At 41.9% G+C, this 10,610-nt stretch overlaps 2 protein-coding genes across 2 annotated transcripts in view; one reads left to right on the top strand and one right to left on the bottom strand.

Moving 5' to 3' along the window:
* Positions 1-50: 50 nt before the first annotated feature.
* Positions 51-8,962, bottom strand: lrrc56 (leucine rich repeat containing 56). Its single transcript, XM_014005553.1, has 13 exons — positions 8,887-8,962; positions 8,462-8,642; positions 7,745-7,838; positions 7,378-7,438; positions 6,626-6,722; positions 6,278-6,475; positions 2,416-2,584; positions 2,108-2,317; positions 1,849-1,916; positions 1,263-1,405; positions 863-1,065; positions 394-745; positions 51-221 (listed from the first exon to the last, which is right to left on the bottom strand). Exons 2-13 carry the CDS (start codon positions 8,627-8,629, stop codon positions 71-73), a joined length of 1,914 nt encoding a protein of 637 aa, XP_013861007.1. The 5' UTR covers positions 8,630-8,642; positions 8,887-8,962; the 3' UTR covers positions 51-70.
* Positions 8,963-9,472: 510 nt separating this feature from the next.
* LOC106515650 (GTPase HRas) overlaps positions 9,473-10,610 on the top strand; it is a 16,998-nt gene continuing 15,860 nt past the window's right edge. Inside the window, exon 1 of the mRNA XM_014005554.1 lies at positions 9,473-9,777. The gene's annotated coding sequence lies outside the window, so the exon portion shown is untranslated. The remainder of the gene's footprint in view (positions 9,778-10,610) is intronic.

Raw genomic sequence — 10,610 nt, forward strand, 5'->3', positions numbered from 1 at the left:
GATTAAGATGCAGGATTAAAGGTGTACAAACTGCAAAATGAAAACGAAAACATGGAAGCAGAGTCTGGCTTTAATCTGRGTGTGAGCTCCCTCTGTGGGTCTGGAGAAGGTGATGCTGGTGATGCTTCTGTAGAGCGGCTCTGGCTGTGTGTGGGCGAGAAATCACTGGTCTGCTGAGGATGTTGGATGTCTTGTGTCTACTGGACAAGTCCATAACTACCCTGAAACATAAGAAACTTTTGTTACACTCATTGCCTAGTCACAACTGCATTTTCTCACAAACATTTGAGGCACTCTAACTAAAATGAAATAAAATCCTTGTGTTGAAATTGTGTGTGTGTGTGTGTGGGGGGGGGGGGGAGCATGTCAAAGTATCTGAAGTTAATTCCATACCCTGACTTTTCCGGTCCTCCACGCAGGGCCCTTGTTAACGGTGGACGGGGTATCTGAGCCACTGGTGTCACTGGAGGCAGATTGGTCCTCATCAAGTGCTGGACTCCATCAAACGAGAGGTCTGTTTCTGCTGCAGGTGTAGCTGTTTGAGGGACACAYGTCTGTCTGCCGACATCAGGTAAGTGTTCTGAGCTGGCCTGGTGGAGACGAAGCCTGCGAACACGGATCCTAGACGGCATTTTACTCGTGGGAGCTGAAGTGACAAGGTGAGGAGGTGAAAGGGAGGGCGTGGCGTCCGGGGACAGGGACAGTCGAGCCACGTTGGGGGATAAGGCTTCACGTTGACTCAGGTCTAACAACAACAAGAAAAATGTGTTATCAGTTAAGAGAACTCATTTATTGTTGTCCAGACTGAGTCACAGATTAATATGTGACACTTTATAATCACTTGTGTTGAGTGAAAGATCACCTGGGGAAAGACAATGAAAAGATGAATCCAGGGAGCCAGYGTCTAATCTGTCGCAGCGTGTCTCCTCTCCTTGATCTTCGTCACTGCTGTTGCTTCTTACACCAGCAAAGCCTTCTTCTTCATCTTCATCTGCCTCATCTTCACCTCCATGATGGATAGCCAAGATCTGTGGTGATCTTTCTTTCTCTATAGCCTCAAGACGCCTAAAAAAGGGATACAGAAAGACATTTTTCTTATGTCTGATACRTTTTAGACAAGGCCTGGATGACAGCTTTCTAAAATTTAAAAAGACCCAAGTTTTTTGCAATTCATGTCTTATAGATTATCTCTAACCAAAGAAAAAAAAAATATGTGGTAGCCTCTAAAGGCGTAGAAAAAATATGAGCTACAGTATAAGTACCTGCTGTGCTGTTCCCTCCAGGTCCTGAGCTCTGCAAAAACATTTACACGCTCTCCAAGATCAGGCTCCTCAATGTCATACGTGTGTTCTGATACATGGATCGGCAGGTCACGGGGGGTCAAGGTGGATCTGGTGGGTGCTGTCTGTCAGAAATAAGTAGAAAAATTAWTGCTGTAAACGTTGAGTACAGCAGAATTGGACAGAATGATCAGAAAGTTCAGAGGGCAAACACAAAACGAAAATAGCCGTTTGCAGTAAGAGCCCCTTCACATATCTCTATCATATCCTGAACTCCTTGTGATTTTCTTCCCTTGCTTCTATACTCCTGTTTATTAGCTGCTTTTGTTTCRGCCAACATGACAGCAAATAGATGAGCTGCTGATGCCAGACAACCATYATGGCACATCAGCACTAATAAAACTTATCATTCTTCTCAGCTGACACTAAAGGCTTTGCTGCATTGAGGCGATAGATTGATATAACTATGAATCATTCCAATTAACAACTGGGATGATTTTACTGGGCAAAATGCAACCATTATTTGATTTTTTTTAATCGTATTACATGATTCTTGTTGCCACCCTACCTTCAGATGTTCTCGCCTTGCTCGGATAGCCTGAACTGGGTTTCCACAAAACAGGATCCTGCCAGCACCTTCACAGACAAGCAGATGAAAGGCATTAATGTGTTTAAGGACATGAATAATGTCTCCTGATGGTGCTGTTAACAGGAACTRGTGATGTGTTTGAAAATTTTTACTGGATATGTGCATTGTGATGCTAACATTTTTTTAAAAGCTACTAAAACTAAGTGYAATGTGCTGATTGATCTGTCGAATATTCCACCATGTGTTAGGGTGCTGGTTTCTGCTTCTACTGTTGCTAGATCAGAGTCTGAAGAACCAGGTCTGGATCCAGGAGGGGTAGAAACTCCAGGGCCGGTTGCCAGTGTGAGTCTGGAGCTTGGAGATGAAAGAGGCCTGATAGCTGCAGAAGCAGTAAAAGGGCGTCCGGCAGAGCTGTGTGTGTTGCAGGGATGTACACTAACTGCAGACTCTTCCACAAAAACAAAAAATAAGATGCCCTTTCAGACAAGAAAGTTTAGAAAGACTGATTTGTGTAGATGATTAAAATGAAAACTAAACTAAATTTACCAGCAGCCTCAGAAGAGTTCCATTTCCTAATAGAGTTTTGGAGAATGTCCCAGTCTTCCCCAGTGACACGGCGGCAGGCCGGAGCGTCCTCCTCGACGTTCACATTATCTAGGTAACGCAACTGAGGGACCAGCTCCCTCACCGCAGCTCGGTAACTATAGCCATCCACCTAGACCAAAGACAGAAAACAGAGAACATGGGGAGACACTTCAACAGTAGCAGACAGATTAAAGGAAAAAAGAGACCAAAGCAAGCCTCTAAAACAGATAAATGGAAAATAACAGCAGTTTAGGACAAAAATAATATGTTTTAAAATGTCTGATATTTTATGAAAAATGTGATTTGAAAATTTTCTGTAGTTAACACCTTTTGTAAATGCTGGTAAAATATCACTAAATTAATGTATAAAAGGATCCCAAGTCTTTTCCAGTTATTATACTATTTTAAAGCTCAATTTTGTCCATGTTTTATCATTGCATGAAGCGTTGGAACATTGTGAAATTAAAGTAGTTCAGTTTTTAAGAAACACTTCAGCAAAAACCATTCCTCAAAATCATGAATGTTTAATAATTTTTGATTTTAGTTTCCCTGAATTAAATATATATTTCTTCTTGCCTAATATTTTTTAATCATGTACTGCACATGTTGAAATCTTGATATTCCATCCATCCATCCATTTTCTTCCACCTATCCGGGGTCGGGTCACGGGGGCAGCAGCTTCAGAAGGGAGGCCCAGACCTCCCTCTCTCCAGCCACTTCTTCCAGCTCCTCCGGGGGAACCCCAAGGCGTTCCCAGGCCAGCCGAGAGACATAGTCCCTCCAGCGTGTCCTGGGTCTTCCTCGGGGCCTCCTCCCGGTGGGACGTGCCCGGAACACCTCACCAGGGAGGCGTCCAGGAGGCATCCTTACCAGATGCCCGAGCCAACTCAACTGGCTCCTCTCGACGTGGTGGAGCAGCGGCTCCACTCTGAGTCCCTCCCGGATGACCGAGCTTCTCACCCTATCTCTAAGGGAGAGCCCAGCCACCCTGCGGAGGAAGCCCATTTCGGCCGCTTGTATTCGGGACCTCGTTCTTTCGGTCATAACCCAAAGCTCATGACCATAGATGAGGGTAGGAACGTAGATCGACCGGTAAATCGAGAGCTTCGCTTTCTGACTCAGCTCTCTCTTCACCACGACCGGTACAGCGCCCGCTTTACAGTAGATGCTGCGCCAATCCACCTGTCGATCTCCCGCTCCGTTCTTCCCCCATTCGTGAACAAGATCCCCAGATACACTCTAAAAATGAAATGTTGGATTAACTTAACCATGTTATGTTACCTGGTTCCACTTAACTGAGTTGAGTAAACTCAAAGCAACATACTCATGTTCTTTGGCTAAAAAACTGGTATATTGCTTTGAATTTACTCAACTCAGTTAAGTGGAACCAGGTAACATAACATGGTTAAGTAAATCCAACATTTCATTTTTTACAGTGTACTTAAACTCCTCCACTTGAGGCAGGACGACCCCCCTGACCCGGAGAAGGCACTCTGCCCTTTTCCGGCTCAAGACCATGGCCTCAGATTTGGAAGCATTGAGCCTCATCCCGGCCGCTTCGCACTCGGCCGCGAACCGCTCCAGCGAGAGCTGCAGATCTTGTTCCGATGAAGCCAACAGAACCACATCATCCGCAAAAAGCAGAGATGCGATCCTAAGGCTACCAAAACGGATCCCCTCAACACCTCGGCTGCACCTAGAAATTCTGTCCATGAAAGTAATGAACAGAATCGGTGACAAAGGGCAGCCTTGGCGGAGTCCAACTCTCACCGGAAACGAGCCCGACTTACTGCCGGCAATGTGAACCAGACTCTGACACCGGTCGTACAAGGACCTGACAGCCCGTATCAAAGGGCCCGGTACCCCATACTCCCGGAGAGCCCCCCACAAGACCCCCCTTGGGACACGGTCGAACACCTTCTCCAAGTCCACAAAACACATGTAGACCAGTTGGTCGAACTCCCATGCACCCTCCAGGACCCTGCTGAGGGTGTAGAGCTGGTCCAGTGTTCCACGACCAGGACGAAAACCACACTGCTCTTCCTGAATYCGAGGTTCGACTATCCGACGCACCCTCCTCTCCAGGACCCCTGAATAGACCTTACCAGGGAGGCTTAAGAGTGTGACCCCCACTTTAATTGGAGCACACCCTCCCCAAATCTTGATATTTAAAAATATATATTGTTGAACGGTATGTGAGTTAGTTAACAACTTGTCCAGACAGTTTTGTGTTGGGATTTTATTCCCTTCTTATTTATTTCTTAACGACTCAGTTTATTTTAAATGATCCGTAATGTACAGTTTGCACAACCATATTCATGTTTTTCTTTTATCAGGTTTATTTTACTTTTTGTATTTTCATTTGCTGTCTAGGGTGTCCCCCACCCTGCTGTATATGGATGGATGGATGGATGGATGGATGGATGGATGGATGGATGGATGGATAGATGGATGGATGGATTTTTATTTGCTCTTCTTAGTATTACACATTGTTTTCCTCTTTTGTTGTCCAAGTCCAAATTTGTTTTTTGTTTTTTTTTTTTTTGTTCAGTGGCATCACATCTTCACACACATGAATTTTTCTGTTTTGACATTTGATAAATTAATATCAAGTGTTAGTAAAGTTTTGCGCTGTGTGCTAATCTGTTGCACAACCAAAGACAAACACGGCCAAGCTGCTCCAATAAATTACTTGGCTATGAGCAATCAAATCAGAGCTAGGCACTCCTCGCCTTCACCAAATCACACAGATGCAGTGAATGAAAAAAAGAGAGTGAAAGGCTGGCAAGGAGGAAACTAAAAAAAAAGAAAAGAAAAGGAGAAAGCGGACTAACAAAGAGGAAATGAGTAGATGTGTGCTTATGTGTTGGAAAGTGAGCGCAAGAGGAGTGTTAGTTTGGCAAGAGAGCAAACCCAAGATTTCCACAGATACTACAAAGCACAGACCTAATAAATATTCAGCTCAGCATCTCCACTCATTGCCCTAGTTTCCTAATTAATGCTGTGCTGATAAGTGTAAATAAACACATTCATAGTGGCCCAAAAACTCACAGCTAGCTGTTAGAAATGAGGTTTAGTATCATCCTGCAGTAACAACTGCATCAAATTAACCGTTGTTTGCACTAAGGTTGGGTATATGCACCCTAACATCAGAATAAAACTGCCATCTGCAACCATGTGACCTCATCATTTCAGTTATGCAGCTGGTATGTTTGGTGCTTTCATGTCTCCTGTGTGGTGAGATCAGATCGCCACAAGCACTTTTACGTGTCAGCACACCGACAGCCTGCGAATACGAGAGAGACTGATTGGAGCCACATTCGCAAGTTGGCTTTTCCAACACGGGCTGATAAAACGCTTCCTGTTCAGGAACTCTGCCCAGCTCCTTGCCCAAGACTTATTCATCTCCAGCCGTTAGGTTTGGGTTTTATCTTTTCCCAGGCTACTCTTTCTCTGCACGCTGCACCATTTGGTTGTAGTCGCCTCGGGAAAAGTTCGTGCTGTAGCACTGCCGTGCTTAAGATGCGTAAATCAAAACAAGGGTTTGCTCAACTCTGACAGATCAACCTGCAGAGAGAACATGCCGAAACAGAGATAATAAATGAAAGGCTTAGCATGTGGAATATCTGTTGTGGATGACTCTCTGCTACTACCATGCCAAATCTGAGCTAGATATCTGTAATCTTGACAGAGTTAAAGCCATTTTGTGTTTGCAAATATCAGCTGGCTGTGGTAGGAATTTCAATATATTCTCCTTTTTCAGATGTTGTCAAAACATGTTTTTTTGTATGCTATTAAAGATATTAGAAAATAATTTTCCTACCTCAGAGGAAGTAGGGTTTTGGCGGACACACACAGGGTTTCCCTCCAGGGTAAGGGTTTGGAGTTTGTGACACAAACTCAGACACTGAACCTGGACTAGGTCATCCACATTGTTTCTTTCCAAATCTAACAACTGCAGGTTATCCAACATGCTAATCTGACTCAGGTCTGACACATTGTTGTAGGCCAGGTACAGTTCCTGAAAACAATGACAGAGATCACATTCAATGGCTTCATTTTAAGCATTACATTTTATGACTTTAGAAAATATATTTCATAAAAAAAAAAAAATCAGAATATAAATTGATGAGGAGTCCTCGTTGAGTCTTTTGTCACTAGTAAAGTTGACCTTAAGAGAAGAGAAAGTAGAAATGCCGTCTAGGTCTTGTAGGCAGCAGCGAGACATCCACAGCACCTGCAGGTGAGAGAGGGTGGTTCCCAGGTCCCTGGAGGAACAAAACAGAAGAAAATTGACCGAGAAAAACAGCAGAGGCTTACATAACGCTGTGATTTATGAGATAAGCTGTTTGAGGTTTTTTTTTTTTTTTTTTTTTTTTTTTTTTTTTTTTTTGCTCCTTCTCCCTTTTCCTTCCCCCCAAGTGCAGTTCCTCTCATTCGTAATTACTGCACACCCCTGGTCGGACACTTCCAGAGGAATTCTGTTTCTTAACTCTGTAACGCCCTCTTTTCGATAGCTCCCTCACCGCTAACATGGAACTGAACTGAATAATGGTTTACAAGCTGCAACATGCACCTTCTATTCATTCATGTGCATTTTTGGAAAAACTTGGGTGAAGTAGAGCAAACTACTGTCATTTTTGAGTAATGCCTTCCAAGGACCTCTATCCTACTCAAAACACTGTCTGACTTAAAACACCATTTTTACAAGTTTATAAATAGAATGTGTAGCAGGACATTGATTCCTTGTGAATTTTCTCTTCTCTAAGATAAAATTATAGATGCTTTTAAAGGGTGCTTAAGTCTTTGCCGATTCCCTTTTGGTTACATCTTTAGTAGCCTCTTGAAAATGAGAAAATTTGTGAGAATCAATTAAATGTTCTGATTTTTTCTTCTTTTGTTTGTTGCTGTTATTTTACTTACCTCACTGACATTATCAAGCTGTCATTCATTTTAAGCTGTACTAATCTAGGCAAGTAAGAACCTGAAAGAAAACCAGAAAAATGGGGCATTTTAAAATGGGTTAATTGTTTGATTATGTAATTCTCAGACAATATTGTCACTCAGGCTATGACGCTCATAATTAGTACGCAATCTAGGATTTTGAGAGAACAAAGGTGAGTAAAGTAAGCATCTTTCTCCACTGCTATCAACCTTCATCGAGGACTGGTAGGTACAACTATCTGCTTGTCATGCAAACTATGAGTGCTTGTGAAAACAAATAAGGGCTCAGTACCTAAGCAGCATGGCTCCAATGAATACATAGTGAATGATGTATGGTACAGCTTACCAAGGTTACTCAGAATGTTTGCTTGGGTGTCTACACGGACCTCCAGCGAAGTGACGTGAGAGAGATCTCTTCCACACAGCAACTCCTGCAAATACTAATAATAGCAAAACAATGAAACCTATAATTTTATAATAAGATATAATGAGAACATATGTTTAAATTTTAAAGGGGTAGCATTATGACAAATCAACTTTTTTTTTTTTGCTTTACATCATGTTATAATGCCATTCCCTCATCAAAACATACCCTATTGCTTTGACTCATTCATGCCTGTTTGAGAAATTCTTGATCTCCTGTGGTAGCCATGTGGAACTTCGTAAACACTTGCTAGTACAAAGTACCGCCTATTTGTACAAAGCTCCTCCCATGCTCAGTCTGCCACAGATCACCCCTCCTCGAAGCTTTGTATGAAGACGTGCTGAAGTGGGAGTGTTTCGAATGGTAGGTTCTTAAAGAGACATAGGCCAACTTCAAGACGTTTAGATGTGAAGTCAAATTTATTTTTAAGGATCCAAACAATAGAATATGCATATGAGATTGAGAACCTTCTTATTGAAATTGACCAGCAGACTGTTAAACTAAGTGAGAAAAGAAGACTGTGTGCATTTTACCCATTTGTGTGTTGAGGCTTTTGAGCATATGAGGTGCTGTTAAAGTTATTCAAGCATACGCTTGATGTAGCATGTTGTACACATAAGTATCCACTATAGAACCTACCAGTCTTTCGGGAGAAAGACAAAGTTCCACTTCTGCATCAAGCTCTTCATGCTGTTCAGCAGGATTAGGAGATGGGTTGATGCATCCTGATCCACTCAGCTCAGTCACCTGAACCCGGGCTCTACCAGGCCGAACCTCTGGGACCACTACCCCATGACAGAGATTCATTTCTCACAGCGGTCTGAATTAAACAATAAACAGTCTCAGTTACTATGGAAAAATAGCCCGAAGTTGTTAAAAAATAATTTAAAAAAAGAAGCAGATAAAGAAAACAAAACACCTCCTCGCGTGAAGTTAGCAATATTTGTACACAATTTACGTTAACAACCCCGGATGTTGCTCAATATAAAAATAAACTAATTTATTGTAAATTTATTCTAAGATAGTTACAAACTAAGCAGTGATGCTAAAGAAATATTCGTYACCGTTTGTTGGGACAGGTCCAGTAAACACATTAACAGAGCGACTAAACAGAAACAAAAGTTTACTTGACAACCCGAGTCAACTTCCTGGATACGCAGGCAATGCTCACTGGGATATGTATTCCTAGTGGGGCGTTCACGTTTATCGGTAACTTTTCAGTATTTACAGGTTTTAATGATAGATTCAGCAATCAAAATTACTGCCAATGACTTAGTTACGTGTGCATGTTACGTTTTAAGAAGTGACACCCAGGAGTCTTTGAATCATGAAAAATACATTTTATATTAAAAAAAATGTATTTTGATGGATGTGATTGCAAAAGGTTGTAATGGAGGCAAATTTAGATTTAGTATACCTAGGGACAGCATTCGTTTCTTGTTTTAAATGTATGTTGGCACTTTATCTGTTAGATTCAGTGTGTGATTTGGAAACCTGCATTCCCCTTTAATATATATTATATATAAAATTTTCAAATCTGACTGCGTGTTCAAGCGATCTCGTGTCACGGTATCTATTTTTCCGACGGCAATTGAACGCATCAGTAAGAGACACAGTAACCGGGGCGGTTCGATGGTTTGTAGAGCTGGGCGTGGGCTGCCTGTGCTCCTCATCTCCGCTGCTCTGGAAGCACATTGTTCAACGCGGGCTCGTCATATTCAGGACTAGGGAATTTCTTTTGGCGCATATCAACCCCTGTAAATTAAACTCTGTCACACAGAGAAAAAGGACACATTGCTGAAGTTGGGTGGGACAGACTGAGCCAAGGGAACATTTCGTTTTCTTCTGATTGGCCACGGAATTGAAAGATTTCTCTTTCTTCCTCAGTCTACGGCAGAAGACAAAACGTCGTTTTTTTCCCCCCTCGTCGGTAATTAAACATCTGCTTGCTAACTGTGAGTATGCACTTTACATTCCTGGGTCTGAAATATGTCGAAAATGACGGTTTGCTATCATAATTTTAGCTCGTCTTTTAAATGCTTTCGGGGTTTTTGGACACCGCAGGAGATTGCAGTCCACAGAAAACGTGATAAGCTAAGCTATTATAACGTTTTAATTCACCTCCCGGCGACCTGCAACATCCACACAGCTTAAAAAACTCATTTAAAATCACGTCTTCATAATGAATTAGACTAAACCTATAAAAAAAAAACGCTACGTGTTTTGGTACAGTCTCATGAGTTGGGTGTTAAAACTTGTTACTGAAGTCATAGCCAAGCTGTGAACACTGTTATTTCTTTCACTCCATCGTTTTACTTTGTAAACGAAACTGGAGGCATTGAAATGGCCAAATTAAAAAAAAGGAGAGATTTAGTTTGCGTCCTAATGTAAAGACTGAGTTTGAGGTGCTGATCCACAGACAAATAGGGTGACGCCCCATCACACTGACTGAGCAAGAACTGAATATCACTGCGGAAGTCAGATTCTTTTCAGGGCATTTACTAAGGTTTCTTAAATTAGAATTCTAWAATTGGGTAAAACCTAAAGCTGAAAATAGATAGTCAAGGCTACACTAAATTTAACTGTCATATAATCCTAACTAACTGAACTCTTATTCAGCATGAATTGCAACATCAAATTGCAGTTTTATATTTTTGGCAAACAAAACATGTAATAATAGCATTAATTGACAACATATTGAAAATCACAACAATAGCTGTAAGTTTACAGCTATAGAGCTGTTTCCAGAGATCATCCACATGTAAACAGAGCACATAGTATATATATA

The sequence above is a fragment of the Austrofundulus limnaeus genome, unplaced genomic scaffold (assembly GCF_001266775.1).
Source record: "Austrofundulus limnaeus strain Quisiro unplaced genomic scaffold, Austrofundulus_limnaeus-1.0 Scaffold31, whole genome shotgun sequence".
Lineage (NCBI taxonomy): Eukaryota > Metazoa > Chordata > Actinopteri > Cyprinodontiformes > Rivulidae > Austrofundulus > Austrofundulus limnaeus.